Source organism: Hetaerina americana, unplaced genomic scaffold (assembly GCF_022747635.1).
Source record: "Hetaerina americana unplaced genomic scaffold, ioHetAmer1.1.p SCAF_108, whole genome shotgun sequence".
NCBI classification, from domain to species: Eukaryota; Metazoa; Arthropoda; class Insecta; order Odonata; family Calopterygidae; genus Hetaerina; species Hetaerina americana.
In genome coordinates, this window is record NW_027286159.1 from 35003 (window position 1) to 62207 (window position 27205).

The 27205-nt window shown below is 38.0% G+C and overlaps 1 protein-coding gene across 1 annotated transcript; it reads left to right on the forward strand.

Annotated features, from left to right (window-relative positions):
* The first annotated feature begins 7488 nt into the window (after positions 1 to 7488).
* Positions 7489 to 26001, forward strand: LOC139700738 (protein FAM50 homolog). Its single transcript, XM_071599174.1, has 7 exons — positions 7489 to 7579; positions 12247 to 12444; positions 12570 to 12734; positions 15212 to 15547; positions 18559 to 18661; positions 21355 to 21509; positions 24537 to 26001. The coding sequence occupies exons 2-7, from the start codon at positions 12265 to 12267 to the stop codon at positions 24756 to 24758; spliced, it is 1161 nt and encodes a 386-aa protein (XP_071455275.1). The 5' UTR covers positions 7489 to 7579; positions 12247 to 12264; the 3' UTR covers positions 24759 to 26001.
* Positions 26002 to 27205: the final 1204 nt, after the last annotated feature.

Sequence of the window (27205 nt, forward strand, 5' to 3'; positions counted from 1 at the left end):
AAAATATTTCCTAGACCAGGATTTGAACTCCGGATCTTTCCACTTGCCGGGTGGAGGCTCTTAACCACTTGAGCTATCCAGGAAATGTAATTTACCCTGAGATCTGCGATGCTTTATACAAGCAAGTGTTCCGATTCTTTGGCCAAGAGATGGAGTTAGGGAGCTGTTTCACCCACCAAAGGAGAAATAGACAAGACACACAGAGGAAGGAACAGTGGTAAAGGAATCATACAAAATCATACAGGATAGGAACAGTGCGTTATATAGCACTAGGTTGCAACTCTTTCATTTAATTTTTCTGCCTGTAACTACACATTATTCCCTTTTTTCCATAACAATGTATCTACCTGGACCTCAACAGTGAATTCTCTAACCCATAATTCAGGAAAAGCAATCCTTATAATTGAATGCAGATGCCTGCTGTAAATCATCAACTCTTTAATGCAGATTTTTTTAAATTTATATTTGTAGGAATTTCTCTCTATGGCCTATGAACCTTATGTTTTTCATTTCACTGAAGTGTCTGTGAGGGCTTTCTAGAACAGGCCTGTAAGCATATGATCATGTTAGGCAGATCTCATAGCAATGTGATCCCTGCTTAGGTATCTTTGATTTCATTGAAAAACTGATTATTTACTCATTTCTTTGCACTGGGTTTATTGATGGAATAAAGAAATAATATCTACGCAAATTTTATTCATTAGAATAATATTTAAGGTAAGAGTGTATCAACGAAATGAAGCAAGAGAAAGAATACAAACATAATTAGGAAAATATCTGGATATCACTCAGTGAAAATTTGCAAAATTATGTACAAATAGCCCTGCCTTGAATATAAGGTCTTGTATTGCAAGCAGGTCTTTTACAGGGTTTGTATGCACAAATACATGCATTGACATTCACAACTATATATCTAATTGCTAGTTACATACAGACCAGTTATATCACTAACTGATGGATTTCGACATTTGTGACTGCATTATACTAATTTTGAGTGGATGATTTCTTTTCTGTTCAAATAGTCTTCAATTATAATGCAACTAAATACTAATAAGAGGGAGTGTTTTCCCTGAATTTCTATGGACAACCCATGGCATTGTGCTAACATGTAAATAGGCAACAGCATCATTTTTTTGTTCTTTTGGATTAGCCTAATATGAGGATATATACTTGTCCATAAGGGGACATGGTAGTCCAGGGTTAGAACGTTGGACTACTGATCAGAGGGCTAGCTAGATTCCATTTCCGGATAAGCCTCTCTGAGCACACATAATTTCAACCAAGCTGTGTGATTTTTTTGGGCACCAGAACTTCTTGGGCACAGGAGAGGGATCTGGCTCCCCTACCAAGATGTGTGAATTTCACATGCCATTGGGCTCAGTTCTGCCATAACCTATCATACTGGACTTCAAGTTGATAACTGTGATTTATTTGTCCATACTCTCAGTCCCTTCTATCAAATGGTTGTATTCTATGTTCAACACATGGATGAGGAATATCCAAAATGAAACAATAATGCATGGTAAAATTGCAGCACCAATGTATAAGGCTCATAATGAGCTGAAAAGCATGGTACAGTCATTGTGACTATGGGATTATCAACCCACTTGATCAAAAGAATTATATCGTAAATGGTTGTTGTTTTAGTAATCTAAAATCTCAAGTAGTGATCTGAAACAAATATCTTTTGGGAAAATTTCTGGGGCATCTGTTATCTTGTATTAAATTTAACAGTCATGATAAATAATTGTAAAGTAGTATTTCAATATGACAATCCCTGAAAAAGGTAATATTTAGATGCAATCAGCTGTAATTATGATCTGAATACATAATATGCCATGGCACTAAAGAAGTCTTATGTTACACTCTGATTTTGCATTTAATAATCCACAATATCATTGAAAATATGAAATAGTGAGTGTTTAGTTATCTAGCATAAAGCATATTTAATGCTCGAAATACAATTACAATGTGAGATAATATGTGAACAGAACTTTTTTTTAATTTCTAAATAAATCCCCACTCTGATTATTTAGTTTAGTATGGTGCATCCTATTCAAAATGCCATTTGATAAAATTGTCAAGTAAATCCAAGGTTAAATAATTTGGCTGCAGAATTGAAATAATACCAAATTATGATGAATAAAAAAAGCATTAAATGTTATTAAGATATAATGAAACCAATGCAATTTAATGCTAGGATATTTGCTGTGATCATATGATAACACTATGTGCTATTGGTTAAAGGAAGCATAGACAAAATGTGTGCAAGTTCCGTTTCAAAGGTCTGAATTTCAAAAAATGAATCTGGAATAGTGACTTCAAAACCTTTAGGAATGCGTACATAATTAGGTATAAATACCATTGCCTTAAAATAGGTAGGTAGTTGTTATCTTATGAGTAATAAATTGGAGTTTTTTCATTTTCCCTATAATTCATGGGCATTAATCAGGTTTCAACCACAATTAAGACGATCCAATCCTTAAGTAGCTGTTTATCATTTACCTGCTACATTCTATTAAATTTATTGTTGAAAAACTATTTGTTAATATACCTATTGAGTATGAGATCACCTATATTAAGTTAAATCCATTATACCTCCCAGACATCCCATCAGTCTTCCAATATTTTTCACAGAAGAAGCTTCTTCTTGCTTTAAAAGGTAAGACTAAGTGTGAGACACAAAACCCACTCACTCTTAACAAAAATGGAGGTACCTAGTAAGGAAAACCAAAGGTGCTAAGATTATGGAATTAATTGTTGGTAGGCCATAGGTACCATTCACCTCGTTATCTAAGGGTTATGTCTCACAGTGCAATATTGCTTTTACATATTTTTTATTCCAGCCCGATCTAATTTTCATACAATATAATTTTTCAGCATATTTTCAATTTTAGGATATCAAAACTCTGTGTCATTTTCAGTGCCAAATTTCCATTGAAAATCATTTTAACCCGGTCAAAATATTTATCAGAATAGGATTTTTTTTAAATAACAGAGGTGGAAATTGCACCTGATACATGCATACTCTCTTGGGTGTTTTGAATTAATATGTGAAAAATATTTTTGACACTTGAGTATCTGGAGTTTAATTGGCATAATACATCTTTTTCTTTAACTTATATCTTACATTTTACAATTTTACATTTTATTCTCTTGTATGGACATGAGCTCGATGTATTAGGTAACAATATCTTTTAAACATATATTAGTCATAATAAAGAGGTTGTCACACCGAGCATTCTTCATCATGCTAAGACCTGAGATCTATTTAAAGAAGGCTGTATCATTGAGTGAGAAACAATGCATCCACATTTCCATATTGGTAATGCTCCATGGCTATTCATCCTAGCTGTATATACAAACATAATGGGCACAAATTATAATATTAAATCTTAAAATATGCCACAAATTTAAAAAATAAGTACATATGCAATACAAAAAAGTCAATTCCAAACCTTTTAATGCGTACTTCTCCTTATTTGCTCTTAATTAAATTCTTCTTCAGTTTTCACTTGCTTTTATTTCACTTGCCCTCATGTCACCCAAAAAGTATTTTCTCTTTACTGAACAGTCCCTGCACACCTGATATTCTCCTTCCTATTATGACTTCTAACACCGCTCTAGCAAATATGTAATACTTTTCTTATGCTTGACATAATATATAATGAGAAGTCTTGCTGTCCCAAGCTGCACATGATCTAATTGTGATTTTTTCAATAAGCCTACCTGATGAGGATCTCAAATATTAAGTACATACTCAAATTGAGACCCGAGATAGGTAGGTGGTGGTTAAGCATGGCATTAAGGTACGTATCTCTTCGATTTTTACATTTGTTATTTCATAAATAAAACAGTTTCTGGCATCACTTGGTTCTAAGTTCAATTTGACATTTCCTTTTAATTGAATCTATAAACAATTTGCAAAAACCATCCCTTTTCCTAAAATTTAGAGATATTCATTAGTTTTAATTATTTCTAATTTCCATACATTACACCATCCCCATGTAAAGCCTGGGTCCTTAGAATCCAGCAGATCACTGACTGAAATAATCTATACAAGCTGCACACAAGCATATCTTAATTTTGACTATACTGCTGGTGCCATTAATTAATATCAAAGTGGCGTGAGGTTTTTCCCTCAAAGAATATCTGATAGTAATTTGATGGTTTGAGGCTCTACTTTGTGAAAATTCATGAACACTGAATAAATAAACTTTGTATTTTTTCACACAAAAAACTTTATCATACTACCACCGGTTTCAATGCATAGGCAGCATTATCAGGTATTTAATCTCATGCATGACCAGGAAATATATATGATCTTACTAGGAGGGGAGGTGGTCTACAGAAGGGAATTTTAGGCGGGAAAGGGCAAGTATCGGTCGGGAGGTGGCCGCACGGGGGAGGGGGATGGGCGTACATTGGTGCAATTATTTGGCTGAATGGGGGGGGGGGGAAGACAATTTGTGGGAAAGAAAGAATCATGAACAATAAAACTTCCAAAAGAGGTGAGTATCTTACATAAATATTTTGGTTCACCAAATGTCTTGTAATACACTATTTTTATTTCTAATGGTTCTAGTATGTCCATTTTTTCTCCCTTCTCCTCGAGTGGAAGTATGTCCACAACAAAGTCTTATGGTACATCTCCCACAAAAAATGGGATTGGGTGATATTCCCATTCTAGAGATTCCCCTAGTGTAACTTGGCATGTAGCTTGAATGATCTTCCTGTTTGTCCTATTTAGACTGCGTTGAAATCTTTACGTTTAAGTTTTTAAATGCCACTCTGTTCATGATTCTTTCTTTCCCATACATTGTCTCTTTAACTCCTCCATCAGCCAAATCATCATTGCACCAACTAACGTCCTGCCCTCCCCCCGATCACCCACATGGCCCCCTCCTAACTATTACTTGCCCTTTCCCTCAAATTTCCTTCTGTAGCTAGAAGTAGGTCCTAGTAAGATCTCACATATTTCCTAGTCGTGCATGAGATTTTATACCTGATGATGCTTCCTATGAAATAAAACCGGTAGTAGCACAAGATTAAGTTAAAGTATGATAAAGTTTTTTTCATGTGAAAAAGAACTGAGTTTATTTATTCAGTAATACCTGATGGTGGGTCGCGGTAGTCCAGGGATAGACAGTTGGACTACTGACCAGAGGGCCTGCGTTTGATTCCTGGGCAAGGCTGACTGGGCACCTGCAGCTCCACCCAAGCTGTAATTTTTTGGGTACCAGATCTTCCTGGGAAACCAAAACCGGCACAGGGAAAGGAACTAGCGCCCCTGATGTACCCTGATGTGTGAATTTCACATGTTGTTGGGCTTAGTACTGCGTGGACTGGGGGACTACCACCACCTACCAAACCTACATTTGAGTTGATTACTGTGTTTATGGTTTATTTTTAATGCTTGATGGTGCTTTAACAACAATATATGTATTACTAGCTGTGCCAGAGATAATGTTCCATTGTTTGCAGCAGTTCACTGGATTCTTGTATTTAATGCACAAAATTATGGTCTATCTTAAAGGTTTGTAACTAGATATTAATATACCATGGAGCACCAGAGCAGTCCTATTTCTTTTAATTTGAGAGACTGAACAAAGTGTGCATTAAACATGATAACTTTGGTGAGAAGACTTACATTTTAGTCAGCTCACTAACATCATTCAGCACCTTAAGCATGAGCATTGGTGTGCAATGGTTTATATTTTATACTGCGCCACTTTCAAAAATTAAATATATTTTCAGTTAAGGATTTTACTTAATTTATTATGGGTTCAATTATTGATGCTATTGTACTATTAATTTTGCCTGTCACCGCTATATATCATAACCATAGAGAATGTGGGCCTTTGCATAGAAGTCAACAAGATCAAATTCACTTGTGGGAATGCAATATTGGCCAAACTAACAGATCTCTTAGATAGAGGCAGAAGGACTATCAGGTGACTCTAACCAAGGGACAAAGCTAGCTGTTGGCAATGACTGAACCTAGCCATGACATCAGTTTTTGTGATAAAAAGATGGCTAGGGAAAACTGGTAATTCCCAAGAATTATAAGGTGAGCCATTGAAATCAAAAAGTACTCTGAGAAAACATAAAATGAAGAAAGCAAAGATGACAGAATCAAAGAAGACAGGAGAGAATGCTTCTTGCAAACATCATTCCCTGTTTGGGATGCCCCCAATCTCGAAGCACATCTCACATCTCTACACTGCCTTTGACAATTGCTACAGCATCTCCATTTTAACATCCACTCCCACCCTCTGATTCTCTACTCAAACTTTAGATGATAGGCCTGGTGCACATGAGGTTCTTAGACTCCTTTAATTAATAAGAAATTAATATCACAAATTAATCATCCTACCCTCAAGAATTTTTCATTCACCCCTCCACCCCCAAACCTTCATCATTTTAATCCCAAACCATTGAAACCCACCCTCCCCATCCACTGCCCTCCTCAGTTCCTTCTATCTGCAGGTGGTGGCTGGCCCACCAAGAATTTCATAATACATACGAGTGCCCTTTTTTATGTCTATCTATATTATATATATATATATATATATATATATATATATATATATATATATAAAATATTTTATATATATATAAATAAACGAATGAAAGGGGGTGGGTTTCTGTGGTGGAGGAAGATTTGGGAGTGCAAGCATGTATTTGGACTCTTTTGTTTAGTAGGGATTCAGGATAAGCTTGTTTGAGGAGGGGATAATGTAGATTTGAGAGTAATTTATCAAGGAAGTCGGCATCATTGCAGATTCTGTGTCCTCTTATGGAGAGGGAATAAAGAATGAAGCGTTTGGTGTGATTGGTTGGCAACTGGGATAATGAAAGTAATATTGTTTGTTGGTTGGTTTTATATGTACAGAAGTGTGAAAGTTTTTGTCTATTAATGATGCGTTCACACCTAGAAAGGTAATTTGGGAGGAGGAAATTGTAGTATTGAAGGAGACAGAGGATATTGAGGTTAGAAATGAAAGTTTTCAGGAAATCAGTACCCTGTGACCAGAGAAGGAAAATATCATCAATAAATCTGAGCCACAATAGAGGTTTCAGGGGTTGTTTCATCAGGAATTTTTTCTCTGCAGGAGAGAAGTTAGTTTTGGGATAAGGGGTCCTTCCTTGAATATACTAGTATTTCAGCACTCACTTTTATTCTATCACTTTATACGAAATCAGTAAAATTATCTCATTGCCACATGTCAACTCAATAGATTCCCTGATTAAAATTATTTCCCTGGCTGCCTCACATCTCCTACACTAAGTAGAAGAGACTATGAGGGCGTCCTCGCGCTCGCTACTACACCGGCGTCAAAAATTACTCACAAAGTTGTCCTCTCAGAATAATCATCAGAGATAGACGTGGTCACAATACAAAATAATGGTCTTGCACCATTAAAAAGTAATGAAATTTTAAATTGCGCGCACCACCGCATGCCACAAAATCGCATTTTTTTTGTTTTTAGAAATAGTGGTGTTGCTATTGTTTTGCGATCCAAATTTGCTGTTGTCCGAAAGGAATAGAATTGAGCCTAATCTTTCCTTTTGTTCGGTAAGTTAGATTGATTTTAACACACCCATAATTCAATAGTATCACACTTATTTAGAATCATTATTATTTCCGATTGACTAATCGCTGTCTTGCTATTTGTATATGAGTTTGATGTGCCAATTAAAGCCTAAGGCTAGACATAAGTTACTTCCTCATAACAGTGTATTCCATACAGCATCGTCGTTGCGTACTTCTTCCACCTCTGTGATATTTATAGTTTTTTTTGTAATTTTATTTCTTGTCATGCCATTCTTCTGTGACATACACGACCCAGTCATTCATTAATCATAAAACAAAAACAGTGCATAATGGTTGCGCAGCAAAATTTAAAACATTGTTTTCATGTGGTTTTACCCTATAGTGAATATAAATTGTACCTGCCTCTAATTTGTGCGTCGTAAGCGAGATAAGTTCTTCTCTTGGACCGTCGAACATTTGTCGTCCAAAATAATAGCGATAATGGTTCGTAGATATTGTTTTCGGAGAAAAAGACCACAATCTCAATGTGCGACTTTTCATTTAGGTCCCTGTTGATAAGTCACGTGGTTTGTTACATTTAATTAAGTTCCAAATTCAAACTTTAATTTCAATGGAATCCCCGCAAAGATTAACCTAGCGACGGCATTTACACCGGGAAATACAAGTAGTCTCTTTCGACAATATCAAGTCTAATCTCGGTTATAGTAGTCACAGCTGTCAGAAGAATGGGACAATCCACATTTCTATGATGCATTTTAGAAGAAAGAACAATCACTACCACATGTCGTGCATTTGAAATAATAAGAATGTCACAATCCCTGAAAAATTCAATTTCATTTTAAATATAGTGTCAATATAATGTCATGTACAATTTTAAGTTGAAATGCATACATTAAAATTCACAACGTTCTTTCAATTTCAAAAGAGTCGTTCCACATCAACTTGAGAGATGGGTGCAGACGGCATAATGGTAGCTAGTTGGGATTATTTTGGATCTCTTTACATGCGCCACTTCCCATAGTTAACGCAATTAGTGGATAGAAATGGTAGTTCACCAGCAGGATTGTTGCTGAGCTAAAAGAAGTAATTAAATAATAATTTTTAGTCATTGCCTTTCAAAGAAACACATCTGAATTTACATTATTTGATTACAATTCATTAGTTAGTGTGAAGCTTCACCCTCATTAATGTTGAATAGTAAATAACATACAATAAGTTTTAATTTTTCAAAAAATCAGCAGTTTTCAACGAGGAGTTTTACAATTGGAAATGTTTAGCCATATGCTTCATTGGTTCTAGTGATACGCCCTGGACTAATACTGATTGCATATCATAATTTTTGTTGAGTTTCATCGTTTTGAATTTGGTGATATTTTCACTTGATTTCCTTGCAAAATGCCCCATGTGGTACATGGAGCCCTACCTTTGAGGAGTCTAGAAAAGGCTTTGAGCGACTGAGTTGTTTAAAAAACTGTAGACTACTGTGGAAAAGAGTGATGGATGCATTTCTCATTTTACATCTCTGAGAGAAAGTAATTTCAAGACTCCATCTAATACCAGCCGTAAAATTTGTGCTCAATACCTTAAACCAATTATTCCCAGGCTCTTACAAGCTTGAAGATGTGAGGTATCCGGCAATCACATGCCTTGATGTACACATCCATCCCCAAATCTGATGAATTATCCTCAAATTGTAGTCTTCCTAGTCCTAGTCAAGATATTCATCATTCTCAATTTTCTTCAATCTCTGCTTTAAGATTGTGGGACAAATGACGCATAAAAATTACTTTTAGAGTTGATTGGAAAACTAATAAATATATTGCAGCAAATAGTGGCAAACTGGAGGGATGGGCGACTAATCCGCAACCTGTACAAGTGGCTTATTTCCCAGGTACAAGTGAGGAATGGAGAGTCTGAATTGGCAGTCTTAGGAAGAGGAGTAAGGCAGGGTTGTGCAGAATCACCTGTGCCGTTCAACATATTTGTGGAAGAAATGATTAGGGAGAATTGGGAAGAACCAGGGATAGGAAGTAAACTGGGTTCCCGAGGAAGGGGCAGGAATAGGTTAGGGATGTTGGACAGAATGAAGGGAGGAAGGAAGTATATGGAGATGAAGAGGGACGTACTGTAGAGTAGGATGGTGGGTTTTGTTTTCTTAGAAGAGACAAGAGTGTTATTTGGCAGCTCGTGTCCATCCAAAACCAACCTTAACCGGTGGATTACCAATAGTTATAATAAATTGCTTTGGGCCACCTTAGCATCAACTGTATATTAAATGGTGATACCATTAACTGGGCAATCTAGTCTGATTGCTATATCAACTTGTATGTATACCATTTTCCCTGTTATTTTAACCGTAACCTGGTTATGGATTTTGGACTCACTGCCTATCCTCTCCTCCTTTATCTGGAAGAGTCATCATTATCTCTTAATGTTCATTTAAAAATTAAAACAAAAACTTCTTGCATCCTGAAATTTACTACCTTGATCAAAAATTTCCCGGAATTTATTCAGAAAATTAAAAATACAAGTTTATTCATCTAAATCTATATTGTCCCCTTCAAAGTAATCCCCATCGACTGCAACACACTTATGCCAGCGCTTGATCCAATCCTCGAAACATTTTTTATATTCGGTTTTCGGTATGTCCATCAGTGCTTCCTGCGATTTTTCCATTACTTCCTCTCGGCTGCTAAAACGCGTTCCCCGTAATGGTTTTTTAACTCGATTGAACAGAAAGAAGTCACAGGGAGTCAAATCAGGTGAATTCGGTGGCTGTTGGATGGTATTTGTTGCATTTTTCGTCAAAAAATTACGAATAATGATAGCACTGTGCGACGGTGCGTTATCATGGTGCAAAATCCACGAGTTTTCTGCCCACATTTCTGGTCTCTTTCGGCGAATTGCTTCACGCAAACGTCTCATAACGCCCAAATAATACTCTTTGTTTACTGTCTGGCCTTCTGGCAAAAATTCATGATGCACTACACCGTTGTAATCCATGAAAACCGTCAGCATTGCCTTCTTTTTTGACTGAAAACGACGTGGTTTTTTTGGTCTCGGCTCATTTGGTGAACGCCATTCACTTGCCTGATGTCTGGATTGCGTGTCGTACTCATAAACCCACGTCTCGTCTCCAGTAATGATCCTTTTGATGAATGTGGGATCGGATTCAGCCTCGCAAATCATGTCTTTTGCGACGTCAACACGGTCTCTTTTTTGCATGAAATTGAGGTCTTTCGGCACCAACTTTGCTGCTACACGACGGAAACCCAAATCATTAACCACAATGTCTTGGGCGGATCCATAGGCAATGTTCAAGTCCTCCGCTATTTCTCTGATGGTTAATTTGCGGTTATTGACCAACATTTCTTTTACTTTATCAATTTTTTCACCGACTTTCGATGTCGATGGTCTGCCACTGCGTTCATCATCTTCGATTGACTCACGACCACTTCTGAACCGCTCGTGCCACTGGTAAACGACCGTTTTTTTTAGAGAATCGTTGCCGAAACACTTTTCCAACATATCCAACGTCCGTGCGCCACTAAATCCGTTTTTTACGCAAAATTTAATACAAGTTCGTTGTTGCAAATTTAAATCCATTTCTGAAATTGTAAAAAATCGCCAACACACACAGAGATAGATGTACTCTTGGCTACGTAACTTTTGCAAATGTCAAGTTATGACACTAAGATTTAAAGGGAATATCAACAACAGATGTACCAATTTAACAAAAAAAACAGAACTCAAATCGGAACGATGGGAGCGCCACACGGTGGTTATTCCGGGAACTTTTTGATCAAGGTAGTATAATGTTTGATATGCTGACACAAATATATTAGATGTGTACATACATTTCATATATGATGATACATCTTCTTGGTGGGTCATCACAATTTATAGCTTCTATTCCATTTAAAACCCGTGTCGTTCATAATTCTATAGGAGTGTCCTTTCACAGTTGCCAGCTCAGAGCAAGCTTCGAAAATGTCTTCTTCTCTTATTTTATTGGATTAGCTGTCTGATGCTTTTGGTTCCCTGCTAGTTTGAAGTCATGAATACTGTGAAGGAAGCCATCTTCTGTTCCAACTGTCTCTTATCAAACGATCCATGCTTGCACACTCATCTGAATTCTTAGCCTCACTCCACAGATTTCACTGATGTCGGATCAGTCACAAGATGAAGATAAAAATATAGCGGAAAATTTTAATCATCACCTATCATTATTGTATCTCTGTTTTCTATCATGTGAATAATGAAATAATCAATAGCCATAAATGGTTGCAATTCATGGGCTAAGTAGACATTAGTGTTGGGAGGAGTTATCTCATTGCTCACTGAGAGGATTGACTCTTGGTTGTCTGTTGCAGGTTGATATGTTACTCTACATTGCCGCTTCAGTCTGTTTTCTCTTGTCAACTACATGCATCAAAATCCCTTAATTACTTTCCTCAGTATATGAACATAAATTGTATGGCTGTATTTCTAACAGCATATAAAAATAAGCTGTAGTTCCACATGAATCTTGCAATTCCCCAAATATCGAAATAATTTTCCAGGGTATCCCTGATATTTATCAATTGTCAAGTGTTCATGGATGAATGTGTATAATATATACTGTTGAATTTCCCTCTATAATACTCTTTTCTCAGAATTTCTGATATAGATTTCTTCCTCTTTTTAAGGACTTCCAATACTGAAACATGGCACACTACAAGGGTGCTGCCAGCGAGGCTGGCCGAGCCATGCACTTGATGAAAAAGCGTGAAATGGCTCAGCAAGAAATAGAGTTCAGGAAAAAGAAGATCGAAGAAGACTTGAAGATATCAAACATTGAGAACAAATTTGCAGCCCATTATGATGCGGTGGAGCAGCAACTTAAGGTATGCGGGGGGAAGCATGGACTGGTGTGAGAACGGACGCGGTGGCCATTGGTGTCGCTGCTTGTGAAGTGTGGAAGATGATCAGATCTATTCCTCAATTCTCTGAATGTTTTTTTTTTTTACAGAGTTCCACCATCGGTTTGGTCACCCTCGATGAAATGAAAGCCAAACAAGAGAGCATTGTTAAACAGCGAGAGAAAAAATTGGCACAGAAACAGCTGGAAAAAGAACGGGAGGAAATGAGACTTCTGGAAGCAAAACGTGCAGAAAAATACCGACAGAAGAGACAGGTAATTTGTGTAGCAATTAATAATATGTTAAATTTTATTTATTTATTTATTATTTCTCCTCATTATTTTACAATAGTAAAATTTAAAATATTTCAGTTTAAAAAGCAAAAATTGTATACATACGTTTGAGAAATGGTTATAGCATCAAATTAATGATTACAGCTTGTCATGCCATGACGAAAAACGCCCTTTTAGGTTGTAAAAACAAGTCTTGATTGAAAAAGATGTTAACCTAGATTTTTAAACATCTGATATGAGTTGCTATCTTTTATCCTCCTGGTAAATGGTAATAAATTTTAAAACCAGCATTAAGGGGTCCTTTTGAAATAAAAAAGTGGAATGCTGTTTCACATGCACCATATTTCTTTCTCTTGTGGCATAACAATGGATATACCAATTTTTTTAAATAAATGCTTGTTTTCTCACCATACAGGGTGCGTTCCAAAAGTAATGCAATTGAATTTTCCGCACCGCTCCTGTTGGTCGGAGTGGGATGGAACCACTTGGAAGTTGGTGAGGCTAAATCTTTGCCACGAAACCAGTCTCAGTGCTCTCCAAGCTGTGAAGGTGGCAGGACGTCGGTTATTGTGAACATCTGCATGCTGATGTTTAAATTACTTAAAAAATTGCATTACTTTTGGGATGCACCCTGTTCTCACATGCATGATGTATGTGCAAACATGTTAGAGGTAAGATTTAAATATTCATTAAATGAGGCGGACGTGATTCTCATTTAGGAATTTTGGCCATATATCTAAAAACTCTTTTTTGAATGATAAACACTTAATAACACCATTAGCAGAGCCCCAAAAGAAGGCAATTCATAACACACTAGAGATTGGAAATTAGGAAAGTAGGCTGCTCTCATACTCGCAAATGGGGATTGTGATCTTTGAAGTTAATCATAGCTACTATCACAATTTTCTATTATATTTTTCGTGAAGGAAAGAACATCTCCTTACATAATATTGGACCCTGCCGGAGTAAATGAAGCCATAGATCTATGAAAGTATTACCGTGCCATTCTAGAAACACATGAAAATTTTGTAATTAAATCTTATCCAACAAAGAAAAAGTCATGGTAAATTATTAATACTGCTCAGTTAAATAGATCATAGTATCAGATCATGGCTTGAATTTTTACTTTAGATGTATTTTAGTTTTTCCACCCTGGAAAGATTCGGAGATTTTGTTCCAAAATCTCATTTCTAAATCACAGTTAGAATCATAGAGCAGTTATAGTCATTATTTGCAAAAACCAGAGCAATGTCACTTTTGTTCTCTCTAAAATTCAGATTTGTACTCTCCTATAGACTGAGTATTTCAGTATGGCAAAGAATTACAATTGCTGTCGGTCTTCATAGCAGCTCTAAGCCATCAAGTGCTCTCAAAACTGAGGCTTCACTTCAGGGTTCAGTTGGTGCCGTTTATGATAAATACATTTTCATTTTTGAAGGAAACAATTGATACCACTAAAGCCAAATCCTCCTTCAATCTTACGACACCTCATCAAGGAGAACTGGAACAACTGGGAAATTTTAGTTAGTACAAAAATTTAACTAATTCCCATTGAATTTGATCATCCCTATCAAACATATTCCAGACTATGGTGTTCAAACTTTGAGGAAATGGCAAAGTTGACTTTTAGAATAGGTATTATGAGCAAAGCATGTACTTATCTTTTCTTTGAGATAAGAGGCCAATTGTTCTAATGGATACAAGTTAAACTTTCGAGTGTGCTGGATAACATACTGGCTTCCCAATGAGAGGGTCCAGGTTTGAACCCTGGAGGTGGTAGATATTATTCAGTGGTATCCCGATCCCTACTCAAGTTGCTTCGTGTAGAGCACTTTGAGTGAGTGCACCATCCATCAGATGGGACGTTTAAATCTTTGGCCCCATTGATGCCTTTCGTTAGGAGTAGGCCTGTGCCGATACCGGGTTTCTCTCCACCCTTCCTCATTTCCCATCCATCCCTAGTGGCGCAAATGACCTTAGTTGTTGCTCGCCTCCCTTGGATCTACCACTACTCATTGAACTTCGGAGTGACAGAATTCAAACTTTGCTTTGGATGTGTAAATATTTTTTTTAAAGCCATCCATTCAGTTTTTCTTGATAGAGCTTCACAAGAGAATTATTTTTTTTATTCACCATGTTTTAATATAAGTTGTGTGATACTTTTTATCTATGCTCCTTATCCCTTTCCCTCGTAGAAAAATCAGGAAACAGCATCATATTTTTGCTTCTATGTTCAATTTATAATTGTTTTTATGTTCTATTTAACTTTGATATAGATTAGTATCAGTATTTTAACTTTTTATGTATGACATCCCAACTAAATTATATTAATTATCCCTAATATTTCATTTTGAAAAACCAGGAGACAAGTATTTAGGTCAAAGAAGTGAGGTCCTCATTAGCGCCCGAATATGCCGACAAGTTTTCATATTTTTCCAATGTTTTTCTTTTGTCTTTAGATCCAAGCATTGTCATTTACAATGGATGATGGAGATGGAGAGGATGGTGAAGAAGATGAGGAAGAGGATGTAAGGAAGGAAGTGAATGGGAAAAGCAACTTTGATGTCATCAACCAAGATGATGGTGACAAATCTGAAGGGAAGGACGAGGAGAGGCGATCAGGGATTGACAGTGATGGGAGTTTAGATGCTGACGATTGCGAAAAGTCCAAACTGAGTGACTTCAATCCGCCTGTGAGGAAAAAGATAAGGAAGAATCCAGATGTCGATACGAGCTTCCTCCCGGACAGGGAGAGGGAGGAGGAAGAGAATAGGCTGCGAGAAGAGCTGAGACAGGTGTGTAGTTAACTCTTTAGCTATTGCCTGCCTGCATTTGACCCAGTCGCTTAGTATTCATTGACCTAATAGTCCCTTGATATGTGGATTTGGTTTTGATGGTTTTGTGGCCTGCAGCTTACCTCTTGATGAGTTGCGTTTGTTGCTGCAACAAACTTTCTTAATTGCAAATTGATGATTAAAGGAGCCTTATCCTGGGTAAATATATTTGCGAACAAAAATCATGATTGTAATAATTAGTGCATCTCTAATTGGACATTTTTGGGTTATAGATTTTACATGTATTAGTAGAACTTAAAGGGCATTAAGTTTGCGCATTTTCTAAAAATTCTACAGCCTCTTCAAGAAATATTGTGTATTTTCTTCAAGTATGAACTGTTTGGCTTAGAGCCAAAACACAGAAAAAATGTATTAGACAAGTCTTTTGAATGTGTTGTACGAGTATTTACAAGGTCTGTCCTAAAAGTAGTGCATCTTATTTTTCCCTGGATACGTGGACTGACAGGTGCCAGTTTCTCCTGCTAGGTTCGAGGGAGGGTAGTCTCTGGAAAGGCTTGGAGGTCGGTGGCAGTTGGCTCCCAGCCTTTGCAGAGTGCAAATCGTTCCTTTGTGAAATCTCTATAATGGGACCTCATTACACGCCAACATGAACCGGTTATTGAAACAGTGCTATGCCATCAAATTTTGCGTGAAACTGGGCAAAACCTGGAAATAAAATCATGGCATGATCTAGTAGCTTACGGTGATTACTCCATGGGTAGATTGGGTGTTTTTTAGTGACACAAGTTTTTCGGGAGGGTAGAGAACATGTCGAAGGCGCTGAGCCTTCAGGACCCCCTTCAACCTTAAAAAGTGATGAAAATCTTGCAAGAGTGAAGGGTTTGTTGGATAAGAATTGCAGATTAAGTGTTCCCATTGTTTCTGGTGAACTTGGAATCCTTAAAAGAGATGTACATCAATTTGTGACTGAAAACATGGGCATGAGAAAAGTGTGTTCGAAGTTAGTAGAAAATAGAATGTGTTGTGTGTAATGATAATCCATCAAACAGTCATGCAATTACACGAGCATTTCATGCCATCTGATGAGTGGATAGGTTAATTCAAATGACCACTGGTTTTGAAGTCTTGGACAAATGGTGTGGTAGATTGGAGGAGTATATCAAGTGGGAGAAAGGGATTGTGTTGATGAGGGAAATAAGTTTGGTGTTTGTTTAGAAGAGTGAGGTATTGAGAGAGGATAATGGGTGTGAGCTGTTTTGTTATTGGCAGCGAATGGAACCAGGTGGAATGCTACAGATGGGAAGATACATTATGAGATGGCTGTTTGGTATCACTCATGAAGATAGGCATGAGGTCAGCAATGAAGTATGTCTTGTATATTGGGCCACTTTGTGCACATGCATGCATTGATGGTCTTGTATAGTAGATACAAGACTTTGTATCATCCCACACTATTTTATTGTCCCATCTGTGATTTAAATTTTTCAGCATCATTGCCGAGGATATCAATGAAAACTGAATGCCTCCTACACCGCGACTGTGGAACGGTTGTGGATTGTAGATCCAAACAGATCATCATGGACTATGATTTGTCATTGCGCAGTTCATCTACCCCAGCGATAGATAGATAGTGGTCTTTATTTGGACCAAATAGAGACCTGATGGTCCCTTCTTCCATTTAACCTATTGCAATATACTTATTAAATAGATGGCAGTATCAACCTTTTCATCAACCTACTCTCTCCCCTCCCGGAACATCTTGTTCCAGTGGAAAATCATTCAATGAAAGAATATCATACTCTCTGAACCAATATCCTGAGGATAACACAAACTTTTATTACGTGGCATTGTTCAGTGGAAAATGATATTGTGAATACAGGGTTCATCCGGAAAATAAGTGTACTGAGCTCAGGAAAAAAAAATTATTACACTTTTACATATCTTAAGCTAATATTCCTCAAAATAGGACCCTTGTGAGTCGATACACTTGTTCCAGCGGCGTTCCCATTCCTGGAACGCTCCCGCGAAGGCATCATCGGGAACCTCTCGAAGACTCGTCGTCGACCTCTTCTCTGCCCTCCATGAACATCTTGTGCCACCGAAAGATCATGTTTCTGGACATGGCTGACTCCCCGTAAGCCTGGTTAATCATACCGACAGTTTCAGTAGATGATTTCCCAAGCTTTACCGCAAATTTGATGGAATAACGCTGCTCCAAAAACTTCGGCATCGCGTTCCGTGACATGGGTCGAGCGTGGAGGTTCACGTTAACAGAGCTCCTCACTACACCACAGCTCAGAGCCGACTGCCATTTTCAGCGTCGCTTGCCAACATACCCCCTCCAATCGCAGCCCGTCAGAGCGGTGCTGGGCACGCCTGGAGCGGCGCGCCCAGCCCAGGAGTCAGTACTCTTATTTTCCGGACGAACCCTGTATGTGACGCAATGCTTGAGCAGGGGTCCAGTCTGGCAGAGATCCATACACTGTATCAGCCTGTGGACAACTGCTGCAGGTTGCATTGCTTCCCCAAGACCTCTCGCCATTTTTCCTGCCACAAATTATTCCACTCCAGTCGTCCGCTTCTCCAGGAAAAATTGTTTTACTTACTTTTTGGGACAGAACCTGTACATAGATATGGATGAATAGGCATGGAAGAAAGGTTGTAGGTGAGGGGGAGGCATAAAAAGTAATTACTTGCGGTGGGGTAAGTGTCTTGAAGTCCTTTCCCACCCTTCAGTCCCTGGTAAAAACCTCTTCTCCCTGCTTTCCACACCACCAAATCTCCTTGCTCGGTACAGTTACACCAATGCCACTCCTCTCCTTCCCTCCACCACTCCACCCCTAACTCCTCTCCCTCTAGGGTGCATTCTCCATTGAAAAGGTGCCTTTTGATACCCTTGTCAAGAAATAAGGATAAATTTCTCTATCTTGATGTTGGTATTAATGAAATGATGCAAGTATTTGACCTTCGATGCTCTAAGGTACTCATATCCTCTCATTTACCTGTTACAGGAGTGGGCTTCAAAGCAGGCATCACTAAAAGAAGAGGAAATTGACATAACTTTCAGTTATTGGGATGGCTCTGGTCACCGGAGGACTGTAAGAATGAAAAAGGGTAAGATGAATTATGGGCAAAATTACCTAAGTGACTGAAATCATATTGTAAGTTCCACAATTTATTTAATATTGTATTACTGGTTTAGCTTGTCAGGTGTAATCATTTGCTGTTGATTTAAAAAATTAACCTTAAGGCAGTGTATGTACTCAGTGTTGGGGGAAGGAGAGTGAGGAATTGCTAATGTGATAATGCACTTACAGGTAAACCCAATGTATAGTACTATTTAAAATAATTTATCCAATTAGTGTAAGTTTTTCCTTCACTGCCTTATTGACATTATGAATGAAAGGTAAAAAATCAGAGATGACTCAGAAATTGCAAATTTTCAGTGAGTAATTGTCTATCAACCAAGTTGTTTCTTTTAAATAATAATATTTAATTTACCAATTAGATTTGCTAATATACAAAATGTATGAAAAGTCCAAATTGAGTAGCTTCAGGCGTGATGTGGTGGAAGTGGAACATAATGAATATTCTTTTATTCTCTTTTCCACCTGATAAAATTTATTTATGACTGAGTATTGATGTATTGCATCATCATCAGGTCTCACCAGCTGATCCCATCATCACCTGATAATGATGTAATACATCGAAACCTGGTGGTAAATAAATTTGATCAAGTGTAAAAGTGTTACGATCAGTTATTCAGTAGGAAAAGTCAGAAGGATTATCACCTGCTTATATACAATCTCAGTTGTAGTTATGCTGGAGGTGAAAAAGGATAATATACCATCGCTTGAAAAAATAAATTTGGTATCTTGGTGCAATGTCCCATCCAACAGACGTTGTCCTTACTCAAATATCTCTCCACAAAGCACCTCAAGTAGGAATTGGGGTACCACTGAAAAATATTTGTTGTCTCCAGGATTTGAACCCAAGCCCTCTCAGTGACGTTAGGAAGCCTGTATGTTATCTGTTCAATGCAAAAAGTTTTAACAATAAAACTTTTTGCACCTTTAGAATCTATGCTCTGTTTGAAGGTACATGGAACATCAGTGGGACCTCATCACATATGTTTCCTATTCATGAAAGTTCAAAATTTTCTCTTTTCCTTGCATCAGTGACATATTTATGCAACTCCATAATCTTGTCTTCATATTCTGTTTGAATCTTTTGTGCAGTTTTGTTTTAAATTCTAATCCATAGGTCATTTCTCTTTATGAATCTGGAACACCAAGATGTTAATCCTGTAAAATCAGTAATTCCTCTTTTCATAGAAATCACCCTTATTTGTTAAATACTCATATTGGTAGAAACTGACAATTCTAATCTTCTGAGGTCTAATATCCAAGAATTCAATTCCTCTTCTAGTTATGGCCATTTTGCAATTCCATGTTACAGGTTGCACTAACTATGCATAGTTTGTTGTAGTTTCTCTTCCCGTCTTCTCCAAGTTCTCACCTTTTCAGGTGGTGGTGATCCAAAATTTCTCCCTGCTGTTATTTCCATGTTCTTTGACATTTGATATTTTAGCATCCTGCCAGCCATCACCGAGGCATGTGGCAGGGGGTGAATACACACACCAGACTAATTTTGACCTGAATATTTTTACCCCTACCACAGTCAGACAATGTAATTCTGATCCTTTATCCTTCGTGGAAAAAATTACATGTTTAATGTATTTGTTCTACACTTAATTTCTTTAATTTTATTTATATGATCTCACCTACAGTGGTACAATGCGGGTAATAGTGCATTTTCAACATCACCTTCCAATCAAGAGCTTCAATCTGTAATTTAACCTTCGCTCTGTGAGTGATTCCCGGCGTAGCTGCTCTAATATTTTGGATATCTGGGTGTCCATATCCTATCTGGGTAGACCCAGACATACCATCCACATTCACCGCAAGACTGAATTGCTTTTGCAGAAAGATGATTCTCTGTGTTTGGTGGGACAAGAAGGGTGTGATCTGTTATGAGCTGTTAAGAGCTGGTGAGATGGTTAATACTGAATTCTGGCAACATCTCAGATTCGGTACAACACCAAATTGTTCATTGTCTTGTACGTTACTCTAACAGCATGGTTTTGATGCAGTTTTCTCAGGCGGTTGTGATTTCATTCTAATCCATACTGCAGTATCTCTGTTTGAAAGCAATTGTCATTCCTTTTTCTTAAAAAAGGTAAGCCGGTGGTGATATGTCATACTCAGCCAATTTACATTTTTGTATCAATTCTTTCCTTTGTATGCATAAATAATTTAGATATTTCAGCAAAATCAAAAGCTTTCTTTTTTTCCCCATGCTAACTCAAAACTGAAAAAAAGCATTTTAAAACCAGTACTCAGCCTAAAATAACTCTGGAAAAGATGTAACTGATATCTGGTGAGCATTATGACATTTGGAATTGATTTGAACAGCCTGGAGGCATAAACCCTCTCTCTCTCCCTTCCTCTTTCAAAGACCTTGAGGCACTGAAATGAAAAAGATAGTCTTGTGACAATAACTTAAGAGTGTCTCTGGTCAAATGGAATTTGCCTTTTGGAGTGGTAACAAGTTGCACATTTTGAAAGTTTGTTTTGTGACTGTAAATTAAGGTATGAATCAAATTTTCTCAGCATATTCATCAATTCATTGATGTGTTCAATGAGTTTTCTGATTGATTTCATTCACCAGAAGTGGAATATTTTCATTGCTGTGGAAGTTGTAAGAATGATTAAAGCTCAAATGTTATCTTACTGTTTTCCCCTTAGGGAACTCAATGTATCAGTTTTTGCAGCGCTGCCTGGATTTACTTAGAAAGGAATTCAGTGAACTGAAGACTGTGTCTGCAGACCAGTTAATGTACGTGAAGGAAGATCTGATTTTGCCTCACCACTATACATTTTATGACTTCATAGTTACCAAGGTAGATATTCACAAAAATGTTCAGGTTATTTATACTTACATTTATTTACAATTATGTATATTTATGTCATATTTACCAAGTAGTTGAACCGTTATTTCTCAGCCCATAAGACGCACCCTGATTTCCAGATCAGAATTTGCAAAAATATGTGGATCATACAGAAAATATTGAAGTATTTTTATGTTAACACCTAATGTAAAGAAAATTGAATTGTAGCATTGAAAAATTAGCAGTTGCGCTCACATGTATTTCCCTTGGATTTACTGATTGTACTTGTCCCCTCCCCGGACTACAACCTTGACGTGGTGGAAGGGCTTGTGTGTTCCGATGACCCCTAGAGCTGTGCTGGCGGTAATAATAATTGCTACTGGTAGGGCCACCCATGCCAGATAGGTTGAAGGTTTAGAGCCAGACAAAAGGTAGTCCACGCAGCGTCTGTTCCTCAGTGAGGCGGCTGCAATGGCATCTGACCCCAGTGGGGCGGCCAGTAAGTGATGGTGTCACGTTAAAAACACTATTGAGGAAGGCAACGGGAAACCACCTCAATTATCATTCCCAAGATTTTAATTATGGACAAAACAGAGATTTTGAGTCCTGGCAACTACGGGGCTCGGCCCAATCGGCCATGTGTCGTGCCTGGCAGCGGGGGAGGAGAGGCTTCCGTGGTCGTCATCCCACGAAACCCTTGCAAGGGAAAACCAGCAGCAGCAGGACAGAAGACGCAGGAGAAGAAGACCAAATTAGTTAGAATAGGAACGTGGAATGTTAGGACAATGATGAGGACAGGGAAATTGGAGAATATTATGCGAGAGATGAAAAGGGGAAACATAGATATTTTAGGTCTTATGCGAGGTGAGATGGAAGGATAGCGGGGAATACTGGAGTAATCAGTATAGAATAAAATACAGCGGCAGGGACGAGAGCCAACGAGGGGTTGCCATAGTATTAAATAAAGAGGTAGGAAGAAGCGTAGTCAACATAGAGCAGGTAATGGATAGATTATTACTAGCAGAGATAAAAGCAGAACAGACAAACTTGGTTATTATTCAGGTATACATGCCACCAAGTAACCATAAGGAAGAGGAGGTTGATATGATCAGTTAGAGGACATAACCACGTGTGTTCCCGCAGGGAAACATTTGATAGTGATGGGGAATTGAAATGCGACGGTAGGCGAAGGAAGAGATGGTGATGAGGTGAGGGGCTATGGTTTAGGCACGAGGAATGACTGCGTGGAGAAAGCAGTTGAGTTCTGCAGGAGACAGGGGTTAGTCATCACCAACTCTTGGTTTAGACACCACAAAAGATGCAGGTATACATGGAGAATGCCAGGTACGCGTGATGCCATTGCAGTAATGAGATTATTAATCAAGAGGAATGTAGAACACAACCAGGAGGTATTTGCCTGTTTCGTAGATTTCGAAAAAGCGTTTGATAGAGTGAATTAGGAAAAACTAATTAGTATATTGCAGAAAATAGGAATAGATTGGAGGGAAAGGAGGCTAATCTGCAACCTGTACATGTCTCAGACTGCTCAGGTGCGAGTGAGGAACGGGGAGTCTGGTTGGGCAGTGTTAGGAAGAGGTGTAAGGCAGGGTTGCCTATTATTACCGTTGATGTTCAACCTGTATGCAGAGGAAATGATTAAAGAGGCATGGGAAGAGCTGGAGGTAGGAATGAAAGTGGGCGGGGAATTCGTAAAATCAGTTGAGTTTGCTGATGCTTTATTTAGTCAGTCAGCCAAGGAGTTGCAAGCATTGCTGAGTGAATTGGAAATTCAGTGCGACAGGTACGGGATGAGAATCAATATTAATAAAACAAAGGTAATGCGATTTTCTAGAAAGAAAAAGGCTAAGCTAAACATTAAAATAGGAGGGCAAAAACTATAGCAGGTAGAACAGTTTACGTATCTCGGAAATGTTTTGGACCAGCACGGTCACAGTAGTATGGGTGTAAGGATAAGAATTGTATTAGGAAGCTTTCACAAGGAGGGAATTGATGACAGGGATGTTGTAGTAAGGATGTTAAGAAAAGCCTCGTCCAAACTTTTTTTATGGAGTGGGGTTATGTACAATATTGAAGCGTGGTCACTGAAGCAGGAGGATAGATGCAGATTGGAGGCTTTTGAAATGTGGGTGTGGAGTAGGATGGAAAAAGTTGAGTGGATGGAAAGGAAAACAAATGAGGAAGTGCTAGATATGGTGGGGGAGAAGAGGTGATTGTTGGGAGAAATCATAATGAGACAAAAAAATAGATAAAAAGCATATTGATTGGGCATGGGATGTTGAACATTGCGATAGAGAGGGGAATGTTGGACAAATGAGGAAGGGGCAGGAATAAGATAAGGATGTTGGGTGGACTGAAGGGAGGAAGGAAGTGCACAGAGATGAAGAGGGGCTTATTTTAGAGGATGTTCAGTGGTGTTTTGTTTGGGGAAACAAAATATTTACTTGGTACTTGTGTCCATCCAAACCCCACCTTAATAGATAAATTACCCCTAATAATAACGTTTGTTTATGATTTTGTAGGATGTAGATTTTGCTGGTATATGAACATGTCTGTTGTAAATTCTCATGTAGAAAAATCCATTTCAACATTTATTTTTAATGATTTAATCTAAAGTTGGACAAATTTAATGTGTATATGAAAATTAATTCGCAAGAAATAAAGATGTTTTCCAAAAGGTCAATGGGTGTCAATGAAATTAATTTGAGGGCAGAAAGTCGACATATATCGTCAATGGGATAATGTGATCTAATGGGGAAGCATTCAGTTTTTCTCGGCTTTATGATGATTTATTGATTTGGAAAAAGTCAAAGAATATATGACTCTATTATTCAGTATACTTTTTGTTTTCCTCAGTGGCCATTATGCTGGGATACTCTGCCATGCACATTCAATGCAAAAAGATAAAAAAATGCTAACATAACTGAGTGGTTAAGTACTGTTTCCTCCATGGTAAATGTTTAAGGTGTCATTTGATTTGTTGCAGATTAATAAATATTTGTGCCCTTCCTGTACTTCCAGGCAAGAGGGAAGAGTGGTCCTTTATTCACATTCGATGTCCATGATGATGTACGATTGGTCAGTGATGCTTCGGTTGAAAAGGAGGAATCACATGCGGGGAAGGTTCTGTTGAGGCATTGGTACGAGCGAAACAAGCATATTTTCCCTGCTTCACGGTGGGAGCCTTATGATCCAACCAAGAGTTATGACAAGTACACTGTGTCTGATAAGTGCAAAAAGTAATAAATTAGACTGTAATGCTTCTGCACTTAACCTTGTGATGATCACTGATTACAGTCTAATTTAAATCAAGTGAAGGAATAGACACTTGGAAGTGTCTACGTGACTATTACTGAGATAAATTTCTCAGCAAAGTTTGACTGCCTTGGGTCAATTTGTTCATTATATTGCAATTTGACCAATGTGGAAGAATGTACAAAATCATGATGTACTGTATGAATAACATTTGTTTATAATTGGCAGAGTTGTTAGCCACAAGTTTTGAAACAACGTAAAATAAGTGAAATTCAGGAAGGAGCTGTGAGATCTATTTTAAATAGTGATAATTGAGAGGGTCAAGGAAACTCAAAAAATACATTGCTTTTTGTCAGTTCAGATGTGCATTCCTACAAGAAATGCACTGGTGATATGGTGAATCCAAAATTGTTTTAAAACTTTAAAAATGTTTCCATATGGCCTAGGGTGGAGTTGAATTTCTGCAAAACATAGGCCGATTGGAAGTGCCGTGGAGGATAAAACCAAGCATCATTATTGTCACGTCCAGGAAATGCCCAATTCATCGAGGATGTTGCTTATTCAACACTTGGTGACCTTTATCATCATGGTTGGGGAAATCATCTCTGGAAATGAGTGGTTTTTTTTTGGAGAGTAAGAATCTGCAAAGTGATGCATTTAAGACCTCAAGAAGGAAAGATGCTGCTTATGAATTTAGCAGTGCATTGTTCAGTGAGTGTCATCCCATGAGTAGCGTTCAGGGCAGAAATGAGAAAGACTATGGCTGTCATTCAAGGAGGTTTGCAGATTCAACCCAAGCTATGCTTGCTGGCTCCTATTGAGGATCCCTCCTTCTCTGATTCAGCCCAAGCTATGCTTGCTGGCTCCTATTGAGGATCCCTCCTTCTCTGATTCAGCCCAAGCTATGCTTGCTGGCTACCTAGGATCTCTCTCATTTCCCACCCTCACTCACAGTGAAAAATTTGAAAGAGAGTAATTGATTTCAATGTAGTTGGTAAAGTTTGTGTAAATGTGAATGAAGTACTGCAATGGGAAACTCACTTGATGGCTTGACCATGACTTGAACTTCTGATCCCTTCAAACTGCTCTTGTGCAATGTCAACTAGATTCACCATGTTCATTTGAAGTGAAGCCATTGGGTTGGGTTAATGATTTGGTTCCTCTTACTGTATACATATGCACACAGTGAGCAAATATCTGTAGAGAAAAGGTCATAAAGATGTTAAACCCATTCTTTGTTGTTTGAAATTGGTATCTCATTAAACTGTGAGCTCCAGAGAATTGTTTCACAATATGGAACACAGATATCCATATTGTTTGTAGTTATTGCAATTATGTTTGATGTTTTGTCTTTAAAATATTATTTTCGGAGATAGTTAAGGAATTCTGATACTTCGTGGAATTCCATGGTAATGCACTAGGCAGAGTCAAAATAACTTTGTGTTTCCGCAGGATAGGAATTTTACTGTCAAATGGTTTTGCTCCACTGTATTAGCATTATCGAGACTCAAGTCATGCCTGAGCCAGTAGTCTGTCTGGCATCCAGCGTAATTCTATAATTGTACGACCCTTTTTTTAGCTATGCCATAGTTCGTTCTTGAGTGTTTTCATCGTGAGAATGCCAAACTTCCACGACAATAATTTGCTGTCAGTGGCACAGTGCTCAGGAAAAATCTTATTTTTTCAAACTGGAAAACATTAGAATAGTTTTGAAAAAGTGTACACATGCATCTGTTGCAGCCTCTACCCAGCCACCACTTGACTCTACTACATTCTGCATATTGTACAAGAGTCAGTGAAAGCCATTTTTTTGTATCTTTTAAGTTATTCTATCTAAATGATTTTTTTGAAAATTCATTTGATAGCCTAGTTCTCTTAACTCCTCTTGCAATAGTTCTTTTATATAGGATTTACGGCCAGGTAGAGGACATAATCGCGTGTGTTCCTGCAGGGAAATATTTGATAGGGATGGGGGATTGGAATGCGACGGTAGGCGAAGGAAGAGATGGCAACGATGTTGGGGACTACGGTTTAGGCTCGAGGAATGACCGCGGGGAGAAATTAGTTGAATTCTGGAGGAGACAGGGGTTAGTCATCACCAACACTTGGTTTAGACACCACAAAAAGCACAAGTATACATGGAAAATGCCAGGTGACTCAGAAATGTATCAGCGAGGATATTTTATGGTAAGGCACGGCTTTAGGACCAGTGTAATCAATTCGCATAGCTTCCCAGGAGCGGATACAGATTTTAACCACAATGTCGTTTTTATGAAATGCAGCATCCGTTTCAAAAAGATGAGGCAGGAGCGGCGAATCAGAAAATCGCACTCGGCAAAGAGGTTTTCACAATAAGAAGGGAGTTCATAACAAGGACGTTGAGTAAGGATATTAAGAAAAGGCTCGTAAAAACTTTGATATGGAGCATAGCTACA

Excerpts from the sequence above, each read along its gene's own strand:
- LOC139700738 (XM_071599174.1), top strand. The coding sequence starts at position 12,265 with ATGGCACACTACAAGGGTGCTGCCAGCGAGGCTGGCCGAGCCATGCAC. Across the intron at positions 12,735-15,211 it reads AATACCGACAGAAGAGACAG|ATCCAAGCATTGTCATTTAC; the intron begins GTAATTTGTGTA and ends TTTTGTCTTTAG. Across the intron at positions 18,662-21,354 it reads GACTGTAAGAATGAAAAAGG|GGAACTCAATGTATCAGTTT; the intron begins GTAAGATGAATT and ends TTTTCCCCTTAG.